The sequence below is a fragment of the Populus trichocarpa genome, chromosome 10, assembly GCF_000002775.5.
Source record: "Populus trichocarpa isolate Nisqually-1 chromosome 10, P.trichocarpa_v4.1, whole genome shotgun sequence".
Lineage (NCBI taxonomy): Eukaryota > Viridiplantae > Streptophyta > Magnoliopsida > Malpighiales > Salicaceae > Populus > Populus trichocarpa.
Genome location: NC_037294.2, coordinates 13,848,275 through 13,875,126, shown reverse-complemented (window position 1 = coordinate 13,875,126; position 26,852 = coordinate 13,848,275). Strand labels below are relative to the sequence as shown.

General features: G+C 34.1%; 3 protein-coding genes and 1 long non-coding RNA gene across 4 annotated transcripts; 2 read left to right on the top strand and 2 right to left on the bottom strand.

Moving 5' to 3' along the window:
• The first annotated feature begins 737 nt into the window (after positions 1-737).
• On the top strand, positions 738-5,350 carry LOC18102559 (uncharacterized). Its single transcript, XM_006378405.3, has 6 exons — positions 738-1,385; positions 1,454-1,665; positions 2,959-3,247; positions 3,360-3,445; positions 3,525-3,616; positions 4,504-5,350. Exons 1-6 carry the CDS (start codon positions 1,119-1,121, stop codon positions 4,746-4,748), a joined length of 1,191 nt encoding a protein of 396 aa, XP_006378467.3. The 5' UTR covers positions 738-1,118; the 3' UTR covers positions 4,749-5,350.
• A 2,931-nt stretch (positions 5,351-8,281) lies between these two features.
• LOC7459822 (putative glutamine amidotransferase GAT1_2.1) lies at positions 8,282-10,253 on the bottom strand. Its single transcript, XM_002314804.4, has 4 exons — positions 9,953-10,253; positions 8,992-9,722; positions 8,709-8,909; positions 8,282-8,621 (listed from the first exon to the last, which is right to left on the bottom strand). The coding sequence occupies exons 1-4, from the start codon at positions 10,056-10,058 to the stop codon at positions 8,367-8,369; spliced, it is 1,293 nt and encodes a 430-aa protein (XP_002314840.3). The 5' UTR covers positions 10,059-10,253; the 3' UTR covers positions 8,282-8,366.
• Positions 10,254-14,920: 4,667 nt separating this feature from the next.
• On the top strand, positions 14,921-17,927 carry LOC7459821 (uncharacterized). Its single transcript, XM_002315886.4, has 3 exons — positions 14,921-15,165; positions 15,244-15,452; positions 17,228-17,927. The coding sequence occupies exons 1-3, from the start codon at positions 15,073-15,075 to the stop codon at positions 17,523-17,525; spliced, it is 600 nt and encodes a 199-aa protein (XP_002315922.1). The 5' UTR covers positions 14,921-15,072; the 3' UTR covers positions 17,526-17,927.
• A 2,405-nt stretch (positions 17,928-20,332) lies between these two features.
• Positions 20,333-23,593, bottom strand: LOC112328929 (uncharacterized). Its single transcript, XR_002984268.2, has 3 exons — positions 23,424-23,593; positions 22,904-23,238; positions 20,333-22,677 (listed from the first exon to the last, which is right to left on the bottom strand). It is a non-coding gene; the product is annotated as an uncharacterized LOC112328929 (long non-coding RNA).
• Positions 23,594-26,852: the final 3,259 nt, after the last annotated feature.

The window sequence follows — 26,852 nt, the reverse complement described above, 5'->3', positions numbered from 1 at the left end:
TTAAAAAGTCAACAAGTTTTTGATCCATGTTTAATCGCGGGTCAACTTGGGGTTTTGATTGGATTAGGTTAAGTCAATTCTTTTTTTTAACTAGAATCAATCCAAGTTCAAGGTTGGGTTGGTTTTGGGTCAACCCTTCATGCTATTCTTGGTTTTATAACCATATTTTTTTAAATATACAAGTTTGACAATAATATATATTAAAAGTAAATATTTTATCATATTTTATCTACCATAACTAACTAGATAAAAAAATATATTCATTTTATCTTATATAGAAGTATCAAATACAATTCTTTCTATCTCCTTTGTATTTATTTTTTATTATATTTATCTTTTTGTCCGAGGAAAGTAAATAAATGCTATGTAAGGGAACAAAACAAGGAGATTGAAAAGCCACGCTAATTTTCTCGAGACAATCGATTGGGATAAGAAAAAGACAGTATTCCTTTTCCTCTCCAAAATCTACCATACACGTGTCTTACAATCTCCCTATTTACACGTGTAAACACCTCCTTAATATCTTCCATTCAAATCCCTCAGTCTAGTCAAGCCCTTAGATCTTCCCTAATTAATTCAGGTAGCAACTTTCTAATTATATTATCTCTCTGCAATTTCTTGACTAAAAACCCCATAAGATAAACCCCATTGATTAATGTCAGATGATTAGGTGGGGCCAATAGTGGTATTCCATCTTGTCAAATATGGACTCCCTCAAATTATCTTCTTTTTTTTTTTTTTTTTGCAAGTACAAACCGATTTAAAACACAGTAACAAATTCTTTCCTTTTCCCTCCGTCTGGGTTTTGTCTCTCACCTTTTCCTCTTCTCTCGTCGTTTCAATTTTTTTCTCCTCAACTAATATTTACCGTTCCACCCCTATCACCTCTTTCAGATCCATTATCAATTCTCACAATCTCTATTTTTAGGGTTTTAACATCTCACCACTCTGTCTCTCTTTTCCTTTCTCTCTGATCTATTTTTTCATAAACTCACAAAAATCGTACAATACCTGCATATTCTCAACTTATTTCAATCTAGTCCTTCACAGGATTATTCCGTACATAAGACAGACTAGTGATTAGATTTTAGAAGAAGTTAGTTTGTTTTTAAGCAGAAATGTTGGGGACAGGATTGCAGTTAACGCGGGGACGAGGAGAAGAGGATCGGTTCTGTAATGCCGTGAAAGCGCGCAAAGCTCACCGGACCGATCAACTCCGTAGAGCACGAAGCGATGTTACTGACGATAAACCGGTTGAGAACCGGACCGATGATTTAGAGCACTTGACTAAACCGGTAAAAGTTGCTGTTCCGGCTTCTGAGAGTAACCTGGATCGATTTTTGGAGTCGATCACGCCTTCTGTTCCTGCACAGTATCCGTCCAAGGTTTGGTGGAATTCGAATATTTTTTTTAAAATTTGTTAGTAATTTATTGAAATGAATTTTGGTGGCAGACGACAATGCGGGGATGGAGAACGTGTGATGTCGAATTCGAGCCGTATTTCGTGCTGGGTGACTTGTGGGAATCTTTTAAAGAATGGAGTGCTTATGGTGCAGGAGTGCCTTTAATTTTGAATGATAGTGACTGTGTTGTTCAATATTATGTTCCTTATCTTTCTGGTATTCAAATATATGCCGATTCTACAAAAATGCCTCCCAAGTCAAGGTAAAAATAAAAATACTATTTGTCATGGTTTTGGTTTCTGTTTAGCTAATTTTTTAAAACATGTCTTTTTTTTTAATGTTGACACATCGAAATGTTGTTACCTGGTATTTGCACTTTGTTACAATGTTGTTCTTGCGGGTTAGAGTCATTTGCGTCATCATAGCTTGCTGTTTGGTTTCTGTCCTTTGTGTGCGAAACATGTACTGTTATTCCTGGTTTGCATCTGTATCTTCCATAATCCATATTGCGCATTTAGTTTATGTAATAGGCTTGTATAGCTAATCTGAGTGTGGTCTATGTTTACTCTTTACCTTCGAGCTTGCATGTACTCATGTAGTGCTAATCCTAATGTGCAGCCAATCTGGTTTTAGTGGAGTTTGAGCCAGCTTCTCTTCAAGTTTACTTACAAACTTGGTGCTTACGGGCTATTATGAATTGTGTTTTTCTGCAGTAAATGTCAAAGATTTATATGAAGCCTCTCGTAAATGTAAATATGGAGTTAAATTGTTAATGTTGGTGCAAAACTTATCCTTCTCTTTGTGGGTAGTCAAGGTCTTACGCAGCTGCTAAATGAAAAAAATGAGGCTTCTGTCTTGAAAGATGATTCTAATATACATTTAGATTAGTACATCTAAATATTCTGCTAGATAGGATGTCATCGGGCCTTCTCTTGGGTTTTGATTTGTTGGAATAAGATCTTATACTGTTGGGCAGTTGGTACTGTCTGTTAAATTGTTTTTTGAGGCTGTTGAAATTGTGGGATATTGAACATGTGACAGAAAATGTTGTGTTGCATTTTTTCAACAAAGTTATTTCGTGTATGATTTCTTTTAAATACATTTACACTCAATGGAATTGAACTCAGGTCCAACTCAATACAGCCCAGATGTCGACTTATTACAATCTTTTCATTAAGTTTTTTACTGTTTCCATTATCCTTTTTCATCTAACTAGATCTAAAGCCATATCTTGCTACAGCCTAATTCCCGATGACAGAATATTAAAATTACTTGATGCCTCAGCTTTCAATAACTGGCCTTCTCATACGCTGTTTTGGAAGCAGTATCATGCTTGTGTCCTAGTGTTACTGTTGCGAAGCACAAATAGCTAGTGCTCAACTAAGCTCATTTGCGTGGTTAGATTTAGAAATGGTTCACAGAGGCTGAATCACACATGCACTCAATTTTACTGATTACAATTTAGATTATCTTGTTCTCCTACTTTTTTTTAGCTGTTTACATGTTTTTTGATTGGCTGATTGTATACTAGAACTGAAGGTTATTCTTGTGACAGGCGATTGGGTGAGGATAGTGACAGTGATTTTAGGGATTCAAGTAGTGATGGAAGCAGTGATTATGAGCATGAAAGAGGAGTGAAATGCTCAAGGGATCAATTGAATCATCATCATGTAACAGATGACTTTCCTCTTAGAATCGATAGATTATCGTTGAGAGATCAACACGTTGCCCATAAAGAGGACTTCTCCGGTGATGAGGGTGAATCTGTGAATTGTCAAGGTTGCTTGCTATTTGAGTATCTTGAACGAGACCCTCCCTACAGCCGGGAACCATTAGCTGATAAGGTTATTGAGTGTCCTTGTCAATAGATAGAAACTCTTGCATATTTTGATTAGTTGGGCTCCCTTTTTAGGCTCTCTCTTTTGACCTTATCCTAAACTCTTTCTGCTGCCACAGATATTGGATCTTGCCTTCCGTTTCCCTGAGCTGAAGATGCTAAGAAGTTGTGATTTATTACCTTCAAGTTGGATTTCTGTGGCCTGGTATTCAACATTCTAGTGTTGTATATGATCCGAGTGTTATATTCACACATGACTTACGGTTCCTTATGGACTTCTGTAGGTACCCAATTTACAGAATACCCACCGGACCAACTTTAAAAGATCTGGATGCTTGCTTCCTTACATATCATTCTCTTCATACCTCATTGGGAGGTAATGAATGCATCTGGCCGCTGATTTTCCATGTGGCACTCTGTTTTCATTATTTTTAGGATGCTATTTTTTTTATTTTTTTACATGTCTTAGTTTCTTTGTCTGCTTCTTACTCAGTGAAGAGGCATTTCCAATCAAGACTGTTTTCACTATACTGTAAACTTATCAACCCTCCTTTAAAAACATTTCCATTTGAAATGCCATCTTTTAATGGCTCACATTAAATTCTTTGCTTTCCACCTAATGTATAATGGTCTTTGGCTTTACCCCTGGATTGGTTTCTGGTATTGAAAGATTATTATGTGGTTAACGTGAGAATACATATGATAGGAAATTGAACAATTAACATTTCTTGGACCTTTTGAGATGGCTCAAATTTTGAGACAGAAAGTAAAGGACGACAATCGCAGTGGATGAAGGAGTAAGGGTACAATGGTTAATGAATTAAAACATGCATCTTTGTTCTTTCTTTCTCTAACTCTCTGTAATTATGCACTGCCTTTCTGCAAATTATATTTTGTTCTGCTGCCCGCAAACATCCTTTTTAGCACAGGCATCCTCCCCCCAATCGTTTATAGATTGGACTTTTTAGTATTATTTTTCTCTTGAAGGGAAGTCTACAATACCTGCAGCAGAACAATGTTGATGCATATTAGACCAGTGGGTTTGAATGAAATGGTAAAATTGTATTACTGAAGTCAACTTCAATGGTGAGGCACCAACATTTGGCAGTGCTGTCACTGTAGTAACCCCTGCTTTCTCATTGCAACTTTTCTGGACCTGAATAATTTTCAGGATGACAAATCTAACTGCTTAACATATCTCTATCAATTAAAGTTTGCCTTCAGTTACTTTTATGAGACTCATCATGCCAACTTTCTTGGCAGGTGGGCGAGTTGCACAGGCTCCTTTAATGACATATCCCAGTGAAGCGGATGGTATGCCCAAGATATCCTTGCCTGTTTTTGGTTTCGCTTCCTATAAGTTCAAGGGGTCCTTGTGGACCTCTAATGGTGGAGGTGACCGCCAGCTGGCAAACTCGCTATTGCAGGCTGCTAGCAAATTTTTGAGACTGCTTCAGGTCAATCATCCAGACTTCTTGTTTTTCTGCCGAGGTGATACAAAGATATGACTGTTAACACACTATGCTAGCTAGAAGTGAACCCCATCGATACGTTGGTTCATGCATATATACCTTACATGTGAGTTTAACAATGAAGACCGTGATGATTAGTGGATTTGGGTGTCCTTTCTACTTGGTTTCCTGTTTTTTTTTAATAATTTATGAGAAACGGGGGAAAAAAGAAATAAAGTTGAGAATGGTTAAGAATGGAAGGAGTGCAAGTGCAATAAGGCTCAAGAATAGTGAATAGAAAAACAGAGCTAGGATATGTGTGCTGCTGAAGGTCTGAGCTAAACCAATGTAAAGAGGTGGTTGGGTTGCTGCCAGTGTAACCGAGTTTCGTCTTGCTTGTTTTCTATATTTTATATAATGGGTATGTCACGATAAACCAGGCACTTTTTTATGCTCTGATTATCCGTATTTAGGATTTAATGTCTTGTTTTAACATCCGGAAGGGGATTTTGATAGGTTGTGTTTTCAAGTTTGAGCCTACCCCAGCAATGTATTTTAACACTTAACTGCGTGATATCCTTGAGGAGTAGTGTGTTAGAATGTTTTTGTTATCTGTACATTATGATCGGGTGAATGGTGGTCCCAGATTGTTTTGTTTCCCTTGTATGGTGATTTTATAGCCCATTGGCCTGCCATTTTAACACCAACTGGAGGGGCATGACCCTTCTTTTCGTGACCCTAATTCCAGCCAGATGGTGCAGATAGATTGTACAGTGTCTGTTATCCATGGATTTTGCCATCGTCTACAATCAGCGAGTAGCTTGCTTTTTCTGTGTAGAGGTCCATATTCAACTCACAGCTCTTGCTTTTGATGGAAGAAAACCAACGAGGGGCTAACACGCGTGTCCCGTTCTGCTGCTTATGTTTTGGCTGGAGTAGGGCTGAGCATTTTTCTTCTGATCCTGTTTTGGATTAAAATGAGCAATCAAATTAATTTTTTTTTTTTTCAAGTTTTGGAACTGAACTGAAAACTAATTTAAACTAATTAGTTTTGATTTGGTTTGATTTAGTTTTTTTCCTTTCTAGAACTTAGTGTTTTCTGGGTATTTTTTTTGGTTATATTTTCCAGGTTTCTATTTTTGTACTTGCTTTATTTTCTTAACTCCGTGTCTTTTTTCGAGACATCTTGATTTTCTCAATGGTTTTTATTTTCCGAGACATCTTGACTATCTTAACAAGTATGTTTTTTTTTTTCCCGAGACATCTTGATTTTCTCAACAAGTATGGGTTTTCTTTAAGTTAATTAGGCATGTGTGAGATCTAAAAATTCAACCTCATTTTTTTTTTTAGATTTTCATTCAAAAATTAAACTTGCAAAAAGATACAGTAAAGGAAAGGAAAGAAGTAATTTGACTGTAAAATCACAGAGAAGATGAAAAGTTACTAAAATATAAAATCAAATCATTATTATTTGAATGAGAGGAAACCAAATACAAAAAGTCTACACAGGTTTTTACCATCTATCTTTATCTCTTTCCGCGGTCAAAGTCACTTCTCCTTTTGTTTTAGCTATAGTTAAGTTGTCTCTCAACATTTTTTTTTTCAGAAACTCTTATGCTAGCCTTCTAAGTAGCTTGTATACCTTTTTTTTTTTTTCCAGAGATTTCAGTTCCTTGTTTGTCATTTCCAGAATGATCTAATTTAAGGTGGTGTGCCTTTTATTTGGAGGATAGAGGAGCATAAAGCTTAATAGTCGTGGAGTATAGAGGAGAATGAGGCAAATTTGAGAGAGACGATAGACAAAGAGAGCAGGGGGAGGGTGTGTCTGGGAATACTGATTTAGACTCAGGGTTTGAAAAAAATATCTTATTTATATTTGTATTTTTCTATTTTTACTTGTTTTTTTAATGTATTGGTCTAGTTGAACTGGTTTGGATCGGTTTAGTTCAATTAGTTTTAGAATTTGAAAACTGAAACTAAACTAGAAATTTTTTATGAATTTTTAATTGGTTAATTCATGTTTTATTCTTTGTTTGATTTTTTTGATTAATTTTTTAGTTTAATGGGTTATTTGAGTTTTTTTTTTACACCCCTAGCCAGAGTACGGCCTTTCTTCCTCTTCTTTTTTAAATTTTTTGCTTATAATATTTCTTGTAAAAAACGCATTTAACAGCGTCTACCACTTGACGCGTTTCACAAGCATACTTGCAAGAAGTTGAAGCTGTCAATCAATGTGAAAAACAAACTAGGTTATCAGTTGGTTGACAGCTTAGAAAAATTGTTAAATAGCCTGGCAATTATCCATTGTCGCAGGTTGTTTTTCTCGTCAAAATTTTGAGCTTCTATGCGTCAGTCAGTCTTGTTCTGCTCTGCTGGACTCAGTTTTTTCTTCTCCTTCTATTTGTTCACAACTAGTTTGTCCACAAACTAAAGAAGTTTTCTACACTCTTTCAATATTGTAAATAAATGGAATATATAAACAAATATATATAGAAATAAACACACAAGTTATTACAAGAATCAATCCAAGCTTTTTTTTAACTCAAAAAAATATACACAAGTTCATCCATGTGTGTGCTATGCATATATGTTCTGCTCTCCAGAACTTGCATGCTATACACGCCTATTTAAAAAGTATAACATGTAAGATTACAATAAAAACCATCTCCCAAGACCAGAAAAACATCAGGTCAGTTTTGTCTAAAACAGTCAACTGTGGAAAACAGCCGACGACTGCCCCTACTTTGTATCTCCCTTTGCCCATTTTGCCAACTCACGTGCTGCCAGAATAGGTATGCCAGCATGACTTGGACTGATGGAAATTGAAGTAAAAAAGCAGAATCTTTGCAACTAAAATTAATGGAAGTCCTTGGTTCTATATTTCGAAGGCACAATGGGCCTTCAAACACGTATCCATGAAATTGGTTTTTCAATATATATATATTATTCTTTCAACCTGTTTTATTACCTTTACAATCTCTAAGCCAAGCCTTCATCTTCATGTTTTTCCAACATACGAATATAGCCTAGATGGCATGTTTGGTTATTGCTAAATCATGCCGTGATAATTTCGGCTTGTGCAATTCGGTACTCAATATATTAGAGTAAGTTTGGGAAAGCTTTCCTCTACTTGTAGGATGGCTTTGCTTATCCACCCCTCTTTTGAAGATTTTCACAAACCATTCTCAATTAATGAATCTGATAATATTGTTTCAAATACCCAAAATTTCCCTTGTTTCATAATCCCTCTCTCCCTGACTTTCTCTGCTGAGAAAATTATCTTAAGGTGCGATTGAGAAGAAAAGAGATTGTATGAGAGTTGCTATTTACACGAGTGGTTTACGTGGTCCAAACTGATGACATGTTATTTATTTTAATAAGAACAGATTGTAACTAATAATCACCATTAAGATATCACTAACGTTATAAGGTTTTTTTGTTAGATTGGATTATTTTAAATCAGCATTTCACCTTTGTCATTCTTAATATTTTTCTAAACTTGTCAAAAACGCTGTATTTTTTTTTTTGTTCTCATGTCGAGTCGTGCTGGTGCGAGTATTAATTTCATTTGCCACCGGAAAGGGGAGAAAGAGGGGAGAAACATCAAGACTTTATTGAAGAAGGGAAGAAATAACTCAAGAGAGACAACAGTTTTACAAAAGCAGAGTGTGTTCTCTAGAAATCAGATTCTTCATCCACTCGGTCTTGAAGCTTTCTCTCCAAGGCCTCTGAACATAAGTTTCCCATCATATGATAGAAGGATATCAGATCGGATAACTGGCTGATCGACATTTTACCCATGATAGCCCTTGCAAGTCTCTCCCTCTCCTCATTCATAGTCAACCTTTCTTTGTACACAGACGCATTTCTCACTGTTGCACCCATTTGTTTCAGTCTCTTCTCTTGCTGCAAGCTTAGCGCAGTACTTGCCTGCAGGTTACATGTAAAATGCACTCTAAAGGGACGTCCAAATAAATAAATCCTATCTAGCACGATCGATTTCATATATATGCTAACCTCTAGAAATTCTGCTCCAACTTGCAGATCTGATTCTTGACCAGTTCCACCTCCTGAGCTGTACATGTTTCTTGCAATTGAGAAACTTCTGACAAGTATTCTTCTTTTTCTCTCCAGTTCTTGATTAAGTTTAGGAGCTTCCAGCACGCATTCTGACCGATTAAGCTTCTTCTCGTAAGCGATAACTGCCTTAGCAAATTCCTGCAGAGAAACCATGTATTCTTGGTTTTTTCAAAGGAAAACTAGATTCTAGTTGCTACCACTATTAAGGTCTTGGCTTTACCTTATATGCAGATGGACATCCAGGGTAGTCAAAATCATCGGAGTCTTCGTTCCTCATCCTTTCTGGATGAAATTGAAGACCCATAATGAACTTTCCCTCTTCAGGATTGTATGCATCAGGATCATAAAACCCTTCAATCAATCCATCAGGAGCAAAAGCCATTGGAACAAATCTTTGAGCCAATTTCCTCACACCTTGGTGGTGATAGCTATTAACCATGATTTCCATTTTATCTTCCTCCAAAGAATCTTTAAACCACTGATGCAAAGGAGTGTTTTCCAATACCTTTACCACATGCCGGTGTCCGTCATAATTCTCATAGTCCATGTGCACCACTCTTTGTTCTTCAGGGACTTTCTTTGAGAGCTCTTTCTCAACATCCTGATAAAGTGTACCTCCACAAGCAACATTAAGGACTTGGGATCCCCTGCATATTCCTAGGTATGGTATATTTCTTTCAAGGCAAAGCTTTGCAAGCCTTAATTCAATTGTATCTTTCTCCCTGTCAATGGAAGTATCACTTACATGGACTTTTCTAATCTCTTCAAGTTCTTCTGGTGAAAAACCAGATAGTTCTGCATCGTAATGAGATGGATCGATATCTTCACCTTCGCACAGTAAAACACCATGAATAGGCTCAAAGCTCTCCAATAGCATGTGGACTCCACTTACCCTTGGGACTATAACTGGCACCGCCCCATAACTTACAATTAAATCTAGATGATATTCTCCTGTATATTAAATATAAAACACTGGTTATGTTTCAGAAGTGAAAACTGAAAAATTATTTTTTGAGATTGAGCAGCACTCAAGAGTGATAAACCGCGTTCGAGTTTTTATTTGAAAACTCAAATCATTCATGCAAGAAGATTCAATATTCGTACGTAGAAGGTGAGCTTTTGATTTGTGATGCAATAATAACAAAAGACAAATTAAGGGTAGTGGAGAAAAGGGAACGAACCAACAAAATCTACAAACTTATTCTTGCGAACGGTTCGACGGGAGACGATGAGAACTCTTGGAAGGATCATTGAGAGATCTGAATTAGCCATTTCACCCTTTGACATGGTATCTATATATATCCGCTTCAGATCGTGGTGGGAGAGTAGTGAAAATTAGAGAAGAAGAATCTAATCCTCAATCAATGCAGATTTCTATACGTGAAAAAGTAGAGTATCAGAGGAGATTACAGTTTTGATTTCTTGCTTTTTTGGATGAATATGATGATCGTTTTTTTTCTCGTTTGAGAGTTCGGCGATTCTTGAGAGAGTTATTTATAGGAGAAGAAGAGACAGCAAGGCGCCGCGTATTGACCCATGTTCGTTTTATCGTTTCCCTATTTTTAAGATTTATTTAGGAGTTAGGGTTATCTTAGGTTAGGTCAAACTTGATTAGATGCTGATGTGTAAACTTCTCCTCTTTGGATAGATCAAATCAAAGAGTTACGTTGGTCTCTGTATATATAATTATGGGATTTTGTTTTTCTCTTTGCTCCAACAGATTCATTAAGTTTCACTCCCACTCCTTATAAGATTTAAAATCTGTCAGTTTTATCCTTTTAGTTTTTATAAAGTTCCAATCTTACTCCTAAGTATTAAATAGTTTATTTTTTAATTTGTTTTTTCTTATTATTTTGGGTTTTATTTAGATTAATCTCTAGGTATTCAAGGGGAAAAAATGAAGTTTATAAAAACAATAAGGATAGAATTAGGAAATTCTAAACTATGAGGGTTGAAGTGGCACAATGATGAATTTGTAAGAACAAATACATAGTTTATCTTATAATTATATCGGTGGATTTGAGATGGCATATTTGGTGTTTGCCAACTCAGGTTCGTGGGATGTGGCCTTAGGCGTCTTGTTTGGAGGCTCCTACCACCTGAATAAAAATGAAATGGAATAAATAAATAATATTGGCTTGCATGTTTAAGTGTTGGGCGGCATATACTGAAATCGGGAATGATGCTATCCTATTGTTTTTTTTTTTTTATATATATGTATGTGATGAGGAAATATATAAATAAATATGCTAATTAGCCAACGAGCTTTTAGCTAAATTGCTACTCAAACCCTCTCGTTCCAAAGCTTTCAAGTTGAAACTCATTTAATGTAAAAAATAAAAAATAAAAAATAAAAAACAAAAGATAATAGGTCAATTATTTTAATATTCTCATTAAAAAATAATATAAATTATATCTTTTAATTTCACTTAACAATTTAATGTTTTTAAATTAAGATAATTGTTTGATATAATATCAAAATTATATTGATTAAGTGATTCTAAATTTATATCTTAATATTTTTATTATTTTATTTGATAAAAATTAAACGCAAAATAATATAAGTATATATCTATTTAAATTTCAAGCTCATTTATATATATCAACAATCTTCAAAGATATCTGTTTCTCTTTTCTTCTTTCTTTTTTGCAAGTGGAGGTCTTAAGTGTAGGGATAACAGTATTCCCAGTTGCAATTAAAAATGTAATTAATCAAGATCGATCGTACTAGCGTTAATTGAGATGCAAATATATAATGATTTATTTTACTGGAAATCATTGTCTAAGGAATAGTATTAGGCATGCCAATCCATGCATATCTGTGAACAACGGCCAGTTCTTGATCTCTTTGCACCAAAGGAGGGGGAAAAATTAAGCTCGGAAACTTGTGGCATCTACAAGGGTTGATTACGAAGAGAGATGCAGTCCTTGAATCATCAAGCTGGTCGCTTTCTTTGAAGAAAACTGATTTTTTCCCCGTTTACGTCATCATAAGTGCCAAAATATCCTTTGCGTGTACACCTTTATATATATGGACGAAGTTTAATGTTAGCGGTAGACTGTGATACGTGACTATCATTACATTTAAAGTATTAATTGCCTTCATTAATTATATTTATAATAGAATTAAAATAATATATTTTTAGGATATAAAAAATTTTTATTAATTTTTTTTGATAAATATAAACAAAGAGTTTGAAGAGAAAAATTAAAAAGAAAAAAAATATTTCTTATTAATTTTTATTAATATCAAACTAGTATTTATAAATAAAATAATACCTTTTAAGACTAGTATATCTGTGGAGTTTAAAAAATAACTCTTCATTTAAATTATTTGAATAATTTGCTAGAAGATATCATGTATAATTATTAGAATAATTAATTTAAATAATAATAATAATAATTTATATTATTTCCAAGTGCTATTATCCAAATCTATTGGTTTGATGTTCTTCTTAACAATAAAATCTCATATCTTTCTAACGTGGACTTAAGGTATATTTTAACAACACGAAGAGGATATTTTTGGGACTTTAATGCGATTGTCTTGTGTTTATTTTGTCTGATATTGTTTTCTAAATGCTTTAGATGACTTTGATTATTAACATATATAATGTGATTAGGTCATTTAATAATATATATTATAACCCGATAAGGTCTGGTAGAGCATTCCTCAGAATGGAAATTGGGTCTGGTAGTATGAGTGGTGCTGCTCAAACTTATCAAGATAAAGGATTTTTAGGAGAATATTATACTCGCTATCACCCTTATATCAATGCTTGCTTGCATTGCAGCCTTGAATTTCTCGCAGCATAATTATCTTCTTGTTCTTTTTTCCTATTTAAATTAAAGTTGGCTATTTAATTTGCACCATGATCCCGTATCCTCCTTTTTTTTTTTATATAATTTATAAAAGTTCGGATCCTTTTGGATTTGTGCTGGGTTTTCTGCACATCAAGTTTAATGTTTTTTTTTCCCGAATTATATGAGGTAGAGGAAAGAAAGTAGGAAGAAGGAAAATACAGGAAAATGAGGTGAAAGGAAAGTCATTTCCTCTGTCTCGCTGTTTTTTTTTTTTTTTTAATGACGTGAAAGGAAAAATATATATACATATTTTTTGAAAGTGAAACGAAGAACATAAGGAGGGAAAAATTTCGAAGAATAAAACTAATATTATGTTCCTCGAGTTCAATCTAACAAATAGACTTTGTTCAGGAAAAAAACTAGAATTTCGCAAGTTTCCCACCCACTTACTCTGTAAATCGATCGAGAGCTCAGTAAATGTGGATCTCCAAATAAAATTTTCTTTTCATTTTCCTTTCTCCTCGATCTCTCTCGTTCCAAAAAAGTGAAAATTTCTTGAAATTCTTGTTTTCTTTCCTCTCACTTTCCACTCTTCCGAGTGTAATGCAGATCACTTTATAATTAGGTCTTAATCCGAGTATTTTTTTTCTGGGTACTATTTAAGCCAGGTATTATTGTATTGTTCATGCTTGTGACTTTTTCCAGAATTTCTTAAGAAACTCGATATGCAAACCCTTTGCAAAATACCGGGCTTGACAAGCCGTATATGGTTATCGGCCTTTAAAATAGTCCAATAAGCATTACAATTTACAAGGTGTGCTTTCAGTTTCAAAATGGCTCATTTGAACTCTTTTATGTTCCTGTTTTATTACTACTTCTCGAATCCAAATTAAATTAAATAAAAAAAATAAAAAAAATAAAGTTATTGTCATTTTTATTTTACACTAAATAATATCCATTCAATTCGAATTCAATAACTTAGATTTAAATAATATAACAATTATGTTTTTAACAAAATATGTGAAAATCCTCAAAAGATTAAAAGTCTATTTAACATGATTTTTGAATTATAAATCTTAATTTGAGTCAAAATTTTAAAATTATTTTTCATAAATAATCTATTAAAAAAGCATTTAAAATAATTTTAAATTATAATTACGTTTAATACAAATAAATTAAAATAATTGTTTTAAGAAATGGATGTATTATAAATTATAATCCATGACTTAAAAGTTAACATTTTTTATTTTTTTATTACATCAAAATTATCACTTGTTTTTATTCAAAGTTTTAATTTAAATTAAAAATTATTTCTAACTAAATATACTTATAACTTTTTTAAATTAAAAAAAATATTATATTAACTTATACAAATTATAGAAAACACAACTTGGAGACTGCTAGTTTTATTAACAAAAGGAAAAGTAAGATTGTGTTTTATATTAGTTGGTGGTTGTTTTTTAAAGTATTTTTTTTAAAATACTTATAAATAATTTTTTTTTTAAAAAAAATTTATTTTTAGTATTTAAAATATAAAAAACACACAAAAAATAATAAAAAAAAATAAATTTCTTAAAAAAAACGGCGTGAACACTTCAACAAATATACCCAATACCCTGGGACACCGGGTAAGATAACAGGAAACCAGGCGTCCCGACAAGCCAGCCGCGTTCGAGCTACTGAACAGACACGTTAGTCAACAAAGTCAGTAAGAGGTCCCACTCCCCTCCACACATTCTTACATGCTCTCTCACACCGAAATACCAGGATTACAATCAAAACCAGCAAATCCCTCCATTGCCCCATCATTAGTTGATCTCCATCTTCATTCCGTGCTCATGACAGCACCAGATCAAAACCTCCTTTAATGACAACCATATTTTACACGCTAATTAAACTAAAAAATATCGGCTCATATCCAGAAAGCAGAGCATCCAGAGAAAGCACAGCAGCTCCCCTATAAAGAGGAAAGTGGGAAAGAGAAATGCAAGAACTCAAGCTCGAATAGACGACTGATTTACTAACCATTAAAAGCAGAGAATTAACTAACACAAAACTAAAAAACAATGCCCTTAAAGATTCAATAATATTACACCGTTCTCCAACAGTTTAAGATTATCGAACATTAGTCCTATAGCTTATTAAAGACTCTCAATTTTACCATCTACTATTTAAGTTACTCCAAATTTCATTTCATTTCTCTCTCTCTCTCTCTCTCTCTCAAGTCCAGATACATGCTATAGTATCTCAAAACACACTTCAAAAACTAAAAAATAAAAAATAGGCTTTTTGTTGTTTAATGTTAACGTTGGAATTTTCTGCAAATTCAAAGGGCAAAATCAGGGAATTCTAAACTATAGAAACAGAAGTGAAACATAGAGAAATGAATAGAAAGGGGCAAAAGGGGAATCTTATCAAAGCAAGCAAAACAGCATATTGTTAGCATACATATACTGACACAGGGAGTAAGAGAGTAGCAGCAAAAGCGAAAAAAAAAATGGCAGTCTCGGTCTCCATTTTAGCTGTCATCACTTCTCTTCACCTCATCGCCTTCGTCCTCGCCATCGGCGCTGAAAGACGTCGCAGCACCGTAACTCTCTCTCTCTCTCTCTCGATTTTTGAGTCTTTATCAGTTCTGTTAATTTTTTGTTTTGTGTTGTGTGAGAAGGCTAAGGTGGTGCCTGACCAGTACGATGAGAGGACTTACTGTGTCTACGATACGGACGCGTCTACGGTTTACGGGCTAGCGGCGTTTGGGCTGATACTTATTAGCCAAATGATTTTAAACGGCGTTACCAGGTGTCTCTGCTTTGGTAAAGGCCTTGTTACTGGAAGCTGCTCCACTACTTGTGCCATCATCTTCTTCATCTTTTCCTGGTAAAAGAAAGTTTCCATTTTCTCCCTTCCCATCTCTTCAAATTCGCTGTCTATCATCATTTTTTCTTCAATTATTTAGAATCATTAATTTTAACGGTCTAGATCAGTCCTTTATTCACATATACTTAATTGATTAATTGGGTCCCATTTCAAAATTTACTCTCCCACCGACAAAGGAGTTAAAAGTTTCTCGAATATTTGCACTCTGTCGTTTGAACTATTAAGTGGCAACATGTGAACTAAGCAACAAAATTAGGAAATATGCTAATCTGAATAAAGAGTGTGTGTTGAATTACATTAGTACTTTGCAATTCATAATAATTTATGTGGTTATATTTGGTAGTGATTAATCTGCAGTTAATTAAATCCTTGGGCTATAGTGCCTCCATTTTCAACTTTCGGCTTTTAGGTTTCAATCTAGGCACAGTAGGCTTTGGCATTTGTCTTTTCGGGAGTTGGTAACTGACCCACTGTCTTGACTTTTTGGATTTTAAAAGTATTTTTTAAAAAAATTAATTTTTTTTTTATTTTTTTCTTTGTTTTAAATTAATATTTTTTTTAGTATTTTCATATTATTTTGATGCGCTGATATTAAAAATGATTTAAAAAAAATAAAAAAAACATCATTTTAATGCATTTTCAAGGAAAAAACACTTTGAAAAACAACCGTAATCACACTCGGGAATACCTTTTTGTGAGAACTCTATGAATAAGGGCTCCCCTTTACGGTGATTTTCAATTGAATAATACTATTTTCAAAGAAAATTGTGATTTTTTTTTTTAAATTAACATGCTTTTTTTATAAGTTTTTTTGACAAAATAACAAAATTTAAAAAATAATTGGCAAAATAATATAGTTTATACTTATTGGGAACTACAACATTCAAATTTGTTCGTTATTCAAAAACATGACATTTCAAAGAAATTGTGAAATGAGTTACATAAATTATGATGAGGAGAGAGAAAATAAAAAAATAAATATCAAAGGCATATCAAAGTTTCGATTAGAAAACCACATGTACCATTGAGATGATCCCGATGAGACGAATCTAATGACACTAAGGAAGGTCACCAACAGTTATTGAATTGTGCTACACTTGCTCCACAAAGATGGCGGGTGGCTCATTTGATTTTGGTGAAAGTGTAGCCTACTCCATTCATTGTTGGTGATCTTTTTGGTATTGTTGGATTCGTCTTGTCGTGATTTTTATGATGGTACTAGTGATATTATAATCTGAGTTTCAATACGCCTCTAGGGCTTCTATTTGTTTTCTCTCTCCTCTCTCATTGTAATTTCTAAAGAGAGGAGAGAGGGAAAAAAAAGAAAGAGAGACAAATTTGAATGTTGCTTTTTTCAGTCCATATACAAAAAGTGTTATTTCACAGCTTCTTTTTTAAACTATGTTATTTTGTTAGTTTTCTTTAAAAACAATGCTAATAAGCAAAAATACCCGAAAATTATAAAGCAATAGATTGTTGGAACCCACCGATAATCTCCACATGGATCACGTGATTGGATGTCTATCAAATTTTCTTGTAGTCTATGCTTGTAACTTTTTCTTGTGAAATAGCATTACTCTTAATTTCTCTACCTGAATGCTAATGAGCTTGGTAGTTGGTAGGATATTTTAGATGTTTTAGGTTTTAGGATATTTTATGTATATGCCTGCTAATGATATGGCTGCTGTCCTCCAAAATGGCATGCCTTATTTGGCTTATTTTGTTAGTTATTTGGATTTATAATAGGTGAGAAATCTTAACTACTAAATCTTCAGGTTAAGCTTTTTAGGAGCTGAGGCATGCTTATTAGCTGGATCAGCAAGGAATGCATATCATACCAAGTACAGAGGATTGTTTAATCAGGGTGAATTATCATGCGCCACCCTTCGCAAAGGTGTCTTTGCTGCTGGTGCAGCTCTTACATTGCTGTCATTGATAGGGTCAATCCTTTACTATTTTGCTCACTCGAGAGCCGATACCGGTGGATGGGAGAAACACCAGAATGTAGGTGTTGGGATGACCAGTGCAAGTTACCCACAGCAGCAACAAACAAGTGAGTTTGAGAAGGTTTAACTATGATTCGATGAGGTCAATATCTACAGTTTTGGGGGCTTATCAATGGGGAAAGATTGATAGAGGAAAATGAAATGGTGTTGGAGATCTTCAAGCATGCATACGTCGACTTATATCATGTCTGGTGTGAAATTCGTGTTTTTTCTATGTATATTTGTTGTGCACTTCATGGTATTGCCTCCGCGTATTATGCTGGGTTGGTCTTCGTTGATCATACTGCTAACACTGGTCACTTGCACGGATTTGACATTATAGTTATACTATTAAGATCGCATCTGCCTGTGTCCCGCTATGCCCATTGAGTCCATCCACACTTGGCTGCACAATAGTCTTATGATTGTTGCTCTTGTAATAATTCTAAAACTTTGATTGTCAAGTTTTTAAGTGGCGTGGTTCCTTCTAGCTTGGTGAGATGTTGCAGAATGCTACTCCTTGTTTTGCAGCTCTGATATACAATGGGCCCTCAAATGAATCTGAGAAAGAATTGTGAATCTATAAATCCAACTGGCTCTGAGGTTCCAGGTTCAAATTCTGGATGAGTGGTCTCATGGACTTTGTTAGGAAACCAATCAGGTGGTTGAAATCTGACATTTCTTCCCCGCGAGGAAGCCAACAAAAAACTCATTAATTGAACATAATTACATAGAAGATTAGGGTCTCTGGCATCGAGTTTCAACTTGTTTTTTTTTTTATAATAAAATTTGAATTTTTTTGACATTTCCCCCATAAAGTAATAGACTAGGGATCCTACACTGCTTTTCATAGAATTCTATATTGCCTTCTCTTTTGACATTTTCCCCAGAATTTAATGTGTTTGGTGATAATTTTCTATAATTTTTTTAACCTTCTTTTCATTAATCTTTAATTTCATTATGGGTAATTGTTTATTTGAAATAAGAAATAAAAAGCCCGTAATGACGCCACTCAAAGTTGATAGGGCAACATTATGAGATTAATTAAAGTAGGATGTTATACAGTGGCCCCCTCCCATTATAGGCGTTGGATTTTCATTACAATTCGATCAAAGTTTCTTTATCATAAGGATATTCTCAGACTAATTTATCAAGATTAAGTTCTATAATTGACTTTAAAAACGTATTTTACATCTTCTATATTTAAATAAACTTAATAAATCTTTCTGAATATTAACTCCAAATTATATATAATTATAATTATACGTTTAAGTTTAACCACCAAACTAAACTCTCGAAGTTGCCATCAATCAAGGTAAATCTGTTTTTCTTTTCTTAATTACCCCACTTTATTCTCTTAATTAGTGGGGCAGAGCTTGAGCAGATTTTAAGGAGGCGGCGAAACAAAAAATGAGAGGAAATTAAAGAAAAGTGCCGATCAACTTTGTTTCAAAAGGATGCGGTTTCAGTTTTTTTTTTTTTTTGGGGGTTTAAAGTAAAGCTATTTTGGATTAAAAAAAATCGTTAATCCAAATCAACCCACTAACCTATGGATTGATCTACTCAAGGACTGTAACCCTAATCTTTACTATGTTTTTTTGGCCTAGGTTAAGCAATTAAGCTAGCACCGCTCCTGGTCTTGTAACGCATGAGGATTTTGCTGTAAGAATAATGTGCTGCCCTCTCCTTGCGCTTGAGATTTTACAATAATGTATTTATTCTTCAACTAGTAATGAATAATTAAATTGTTTATTTTTATAATATAGTAGTTATCAATCTTTCATCCCCATTTTAGAAAAGAATGCACTGACCATCAATTTTAAATATAAACATCAGAATCATGCTAATTTGATTTGCTTTTAAAATAATAAAAGAAAATACCATAGAAAAAGAAAATGCGATCTCAAGAGAAGAAAAAAATCCAATGCAACCCTTATTTTTTCAACTGGAAAGTTTGTTAACATAAACTTTTCATGTTTTTCTTACGAAAATCATGTTCTGCTAAATATCAATTAGTAAATACAGTTTTTTTATTTTCTTAAAGAAAAAAGGTAAAAAAAATTTAAATAAACAAGATCTTAAAAGAAATTGTTTTACTTTGTTAAAAAACATATCCTAAATATTTTGGTAATTTTTCTTTTCTTCCTGCAGAATGAATTGAATTTCATTAATCAGAAACGAAGAGAGAACCTCTGCAACAAGCAAAATAAAATTCCTAGCCTGAGAAATAGGGGTGATTATTTTCGATTCAGTTTGGTTTGGTTTTTATAAAAAAAAATAATCAAACCGGTTTTTTTTAAAAAAACTGAAACCAGTTCAAACCGACTGGTTTTGGTTCGGTTATTTTATAACAAAAACCGGTTTTTTTCGGTTTGGGTTCGGTTTTTTCGGTTTCCGATTTATAAAACTAAAACCGAACCGGTCGGTTTTTTAAAAATTTTAATCGATTTTTTTTCACGGATTAATTTTTTCAGTTTTTTTTTTCTTAGTTTTTCTATTTTTTTACTCAGACTCTACTGAAAAATCAGACAAGAAAAAACCACTAACTTATGAACATCGTACTAGCTAGTTAACTAGAGACTGCAAGAAAGACGCGAGAGATCTTTTTTCTTTCTGAAGAAAAAGATAGGAGAATTTGGTGTCAATGGGATAGCATTTCATGGTATATCACCCTCAGAATTTGTATTTGAGGCTACACTTTGACCTGTCTGAGGTCAATTTCAAGCATCAAGTACCAGATTTTATTATATCATTTTCACAATCAAATAAGCAATGTAAAATCAATAAAATTATAGAGCATGCCTGTTAGCTTCAAACACACTGATGTATTTAATTTCCTGTGCAACAATAGCTAAGGAATTTTATTTACAAAGAAATATATCATGAACCCTAACGATTTTACTTCGAACTTCAAGATCAATGCTGGTCCAGCTGCTTGATCTTGAATTTTGGTCATGAAAAATCATGTACAAGATTGAAATGTTATGATGGGAACCTCTTATTTGCCTGCTGATTTAAGAAACATTCTGCACAGGTATCTGTTTACAAGTTCTGCCATTCCAATTCAAATGGTGGACTGACCCGTAACTTCACCATTACCATTCATGTTTAAACATCTTATGATCTCACTGTTAAGAAACATAACGAAAGTTGCTAAAGCCTAGAGCGTAGGATTTTCTTGAGAAATGATATTTGATTTCACGACATAACAGGTAATTAGCTAATCATGGATACAATGATATATAAGTGGAAGAAATTGATGCTAACTCAACATTTCTGTCCAAGGAAACTGTCTGATGCAAGCCTTCAGTTATCCTCCTGCAATAATCAAATGAAGTCAACCAGCACTTCAAAATTCAAATAAGAAACATTTTTCTCTCTGTCACTGACTAAATTGTAGCCGCCAGCCAGCTTCCTCGTTGAAGAAAGTAGACTGGAACCACATTCTGTGTGAACAAAGGCGTTATAATATGACTTGCAGTTATTGAAGAGTATGGCTAGCATTTCTACAACTCTGTCATGATTCTGAGAACTGATAATTAATATAGCAAAGAATTGTATAGCAATCAACTTCGGCAAAAGATAACTGGAGATAATAATTGGTCAGGGAACAAAAGGTATGATCATAGTGGATTCCAAAAGCATTAAAAAAAAGGAGTACAGGTTGGAATTAACTTGACATGTTTACTGGTAGATGATAATCAGATGGTGTTCCTTCGGTACATTCGAGGACTATACTCTCCTTCGTCAGGACTATCGTATGTGGCAGAGAACCCAGTTGCAAATGTTGGCGGTGTACTTGATGTGGCTACATCTGCAGGTAATGGCTGTGAGGAAATGAATGGCATTTGCACTTGAGGGTTGGGGAGAATTTCATGTGCAGTCATTGGATTCAATCCAGCTGCTGCTGCTGATAGTGAAGAATGGAGATGCACAGCTGAGGGAAGTGATATCATTGGAAGACCCAACGAATGCGACATGCTAAACATTCCCATTCCTGGACTTGGCCTCATGGATGCCTATATAGAAAATTGGGGAATTGGTACACTTGGAATTCCAGCCTGTGGCATACATGAGGCCTGGCACGTTGCTCCACCACTCATGGACAGCATCTGATGGACAGAAAAAGAAACAAGTTAATAGCAGGCAAGGCTTGAAGAACTGCAATTACAGATAAAGTGATCACTTCAACTTGAAGCTTCAAGGCTTTAAGATATTCAACAGCATCTTCTAGCATTGACGGTCGGTCCTGCTGAAATACAGTTGTGAAATTTTGATTGATTGGATGTAATTAGACGGCATTGCCAAGAAACAGAAACAAAAAATCTGGAGAGAAGCATCAAAACAGTCAGAAATCCTCACAGAGACCAGCAATAACTAACAATTAAATAAATTGCTTTAGCAAAAAGAAACATAATACCATGTCATCCAGTACTACTACGACCATTTAAAGATGAATTAGTGGCAACCACTCAAATGAAAAAAAAAAAAAAAAACTCTTATATGCTTTTCAGAACAACTCATTTATAACAGCTACTAGCTCAACCATGTAAACTCTTACTTCAGCAGCTTCTGAATAGCCACATGAATGATGAACTAGCTAGAAAGCAAACAAATAGATAGCTGCATGTCAAAATCAGAGCTCGGTTTGTGACAGATTTTAAGTTTCAAATATCTGGACTCACAAAGCTCCCTTAACCTGATAAATATATAAATACAGCTCAAACCACTACACGTGAAATTACAAAAGCCTATAACATGAAGAGAATTTAAGGTAGTTGGCTACATAGCCGATCCTTCACATAATCATTAGTGAAAAACACCATTGCTAACTAATTCATAGTTCAGAAAACAAATTGCAGGTAATGTTTTTGTAAAATTACAATATGGCTTATACTAAAATCCATGCTGAGATAGGAAACTTGAGCATCCCAGCTTCCTGTTAACAGCAAAATCAAGAAGATATTGTCAATATAGATTAGACACTGCGACCTTGTGACAGTTGGGTATCAATTCCTGTAGAGCTCTCAGCTTTCCCTTGATCCGGTCCCTGGGCCTCTGCCCAATAACAAATACAACAACATAGTTGGACGGACTGAAATTTTTAGAACACATGATTACGAAATATCAAGGCTGCTACTCATTCTTACAGACACATTATGCATCTCAGCTGAACGTGTTCTTTTAGGCCTTTGCTCATGCTTCTTTCTCCTCGGTTCTCCGCAAACCTTGTCAGACACCTAAAACCAAACAGATAAGTGTGACAATATTCAATTCATATGAATAGGTCTAGTGACAAGAGTATTCGAAGCGCGGGTATCCTTGTGACCATTAAAGCCCACATAGATAGAATAAAATGCGTATACATCCGTTATGACCACGTATTTAGCCTAAAACAAATAGTAAGGAAAAATTAAGAGAACATGTATGAAAACAAACCAAGCCAAGTCAGTTTCTACTACTCACTTCACTTCGAGATTTTTGAAAGAGTGGTATGTCCTGAGATTTCTTTTTAGCTTCCGCTTGACTCTATTATGCAAGGTTCCCATGGAAGCTCCCTTTTCAGCTCAGTGCTAGTTGTGGCCTGTAAAATTGGATGACACTCTATGTCTGTTAAGCCCCAAGAAAGTTCTTGAAAACTCTCAGTTTCCATCGCATTAGAATTCGAGAAATTCGGTGGCTGGGATCCGAGAATTTGGTTCAGTGACACCAATATCAGCAACCATAGAAACAATATCTCCTTGATACCTTGAAGACGGCTCGGTATCATCATTACTACAACCCTCTATGAAGTCCCAAAACTGCATTTGTCATAACGCAAAAATGCATATTTTTGTAAGATTCAAGATATCATGATCAATAAAGAGAGGGAGGAGTTATATTCAAATTGTATTATTCAAATATTTTTTTAACCTGAATTATTTTTTCAAAAATTTTAACAAATTATGTTAGAATCATGACAATTTTGGTAACTTGATAAGCCTACCATATTTGAGGAAATGTTGCTGCATTCTGTCGCCCCAATTTGTGGATTTCTCGGTTATTTGTGTCGGTGCACGGAGAGCCGGAAAACATTCTTTAATAGCCGTCATCACGTCACGCATAAAAAAGCGCAAGTACATATGGATTTAAATGATGGTGCATTTGTATTATTATTTTGGTTTATTTATGGTTAATTTAAGATATGTGATGTGATTAAAGAATATTTTTATTCTTTATTTATTTATAATATATAATCTTAAAGAAAATACTTTCAAAATTTAATTTTGGATATGTGACACTTTTTAATCACATCACGTGTCTTAAACTGACAAAAGCCTGTGCTCATCTTATCTTGAGGATATGTTAAACCAAAGTAAATACACTAAACAGACATAGTATACCAAAATTAATAGTGTAAGAATATAATAACTCAAATTGATATATTACATTTACAATTTGAGGTTCTAACTCCCCAAAATCTCTGCAATGGAAGCCTGTCAAGACACTCAGACAAATAGCTCAACTAAATTTTTGAAGCCCGGCTCAAGGAATTTTGTGTTTGGGCCGGGCCAATGGGTATATGCATAAAAGGAAATGATTTATTATGAAAGGCTTCAAAAGAAAACTAAATGAGAGAAAAAAAAAAGTAAAAAAAAAAAAACTTAAAAATAGTACATTTTAAAATATATGAAAGGATAACGGGGTCGGACAACTAAATAGGAACTCTCTTTTTTTCTTAGAAATAAATTATAAGTGAATTTATTGATATTAAAATATTATCATAGAATTTATTATAATTTATTTTTTGCAAAATTAAACTTATATGTACTTTTCTCTTTTCTTTTCATTTCTTTTTTTGTCTCCTCGAACAGTAATGGAAAAAAAAAACCCTAAAGCCTGAGAACAAAATATCTCGGAGAGAGCCTGTTTCCTTCGCAACTTTGTTGAAAGCATAAAATTAAATTTTGGAACCGTAAGTCCCCAGAATTGCCTGCTGGAATCCTAAAAGACCGCTCAATGTCGAACTCCAAAACCGTTCATGTTAATATTGAGAACGCACAGAGTAAGAAGTCAGAGAGACACACTGACCTAAATGGTCAGAGAGTTCATAGGTGGCATTAACGCAGCAATAGAATATTGTTTTAAATCAAATTTAAAACACAAAGACATTGACTTTCTATCAATAGAATATTTAACAATCTAATAATAATGAAGAAAACTTGGACCCCCCCACGTTATACACATTTTATCTTAGTTTTTGGGATTCTGACACCGAAAACCCTACCCGCATGATTTCCTTATTTTTCACTCTGTTTACGGACCTGCTCTGGAGATTTCTAGTAGATGAATGTTGAATATGTTGACAAAGTCAGAGGTTAATATATTCATGCGTTTATTTAAATTATATACTAAGGTATTTTCCCAGTGGCAATACACCCATACTTTAAGAAAAAATACACGCATTTTGCAGACAAATAACTATATGCATGTACTCTTGGCGGAAGATAAATCAATTTGGAGAGTAGACTTGTCGCGTCTTTTGCTGACCTTGTTAGATGAAAGGTTGATAATTACTGGCCTGAGACAATGGCTATAATTAATCCCAAAAATTATGGAACCCTTGTGAGAAGAGGCCTTTCCTTCTTCTACCTTTAATTTCCCTTCTCCTTTATTCGGCGCTTCATGTCCCCAAAACTGACTTTGAATTTGATAAGATTTGGACTAGTCCTCTCTTTCCGACACATGGTTTTCATGTGTCTTGTCCATGGTTTTCAATTGCCCTCTACTGGAAATTAAGGTAACTTGTTCTTTGGGAAACCTCATAGGCTACAAAGCTTTTCTTGTCATGACATGGCATTATGTAATTGGTGGTTAAATTTGATATATACTTGTGACCTTGCGTCAAGTCAATGCAAAAAAAAAAAAAAAAAAGTATTGATGAAATGATAGCATATATGATATTGCTAACGAAAGGAGGACTTAACCATTCAGATCAGTGTCCCTAGCCATCACGAGCCAAGAAGAGAGGGAGAGAGGGAGAGATGGTGAGAGTTTGGAAAGAGACGATAAGAGGAGATGGAAAAATCTATGGTGAAGACTTGAGCAGTGCAGCTTTACTCTTCTGGGCTGCAATCGTCACTCTTTCTATAATTGCATCTGTCATTTTATCTTGTGCCGGTGGTGCGTCGAAAGACAAAGCCTCTACTACTGATACTTATGGTACAACATGTGCTGGATGCGGTGCGGCCTGTGGTGGATAAGCTCGAGTTCGCTGCTGTCTCCATGGCTTGTCGGCACAGCATAAGAGGCACAAGAACAAATTCACTTCTGCAAATTATCAACGGTGCAGTATACCTACCAAGTTCCGTTTCTAACAAGTTTCAATCAAAATTTGCATTCTAGTTAAGAAGATAAGGTAGTTAATGCAACAATTACAGATTTTCGTTCTTTTTTTTTTTTTTTTGAGTTGTCTTCATTTTTATTTATATTATAAGCACCTTAGATCATGGCCGATTCATGATTAAAAAAAAAAACAAAGATATGTAATTGCATTAGCCATTATTATGACGAAATGAATAATAGCCAGAGATTTCTTATCCAATTTCAGATGACAATTTCTTATCCAGAGATATGTATTGGCATCCCAATTTCTTCTTATTTGGTCAAAGCGCATGCCCTCCCTCCATTTAGCAACATCCACTGGATTATATTTTAAAAAAAAATACAGAGCCGAAGCTATAATTAAGGCTAACAAGGTGACAGTGTGGACCTTCCTCTCCCCCCGTCCAGGTAGGATACCACTAGTTAAAATTCTATTTCTATATTAGGTTCATACAACTCTTTCCTCGTCCAGGTAGGATACCACTAGTTTTAGGTTCATACAATGCCAAAATCTTCTGTGACATCAGCTGCTTTTCAGAATTTCATATACACTCTTGAGGACATACACTAATGATTTAGAAGTACTTCTGGAAACTGAACTGGAATACGGTAAAAAGCTGGCAGGCGATATTTAGGAGTTAGAGTGTGTTTGGTATTACGGTAGCTGTTGTGGTTGTGGTTTTAAAAAAGTTGTTTTATAAAAAGTACTTTTAGTTGAGGTTGGTTTGAAAAAATAGGTGTTTGGTTAAAACTGTGTTTAAAATTGAGGTTTAAAAAAAAGTAGTTTAATGTGTTTGGTTAAGAATGTTTTTGAAATTGAGGTTATAAAATAATTTTTTTAAAAATATATTAATATTGATGGTTTTAAATTTAAATATTGTAAAATTAATTACTCTTATTACATCATGAAAAAAATAATACTTTATATAAAATATTTTTTATTATTCCATTAAACTATTTATAATTCCATTACAAATTCATCCGATAAGAACTACAGTTTTCATAACTTTTTGAACGTGTAATAAAATTAGATAAAATATTATCAGATATA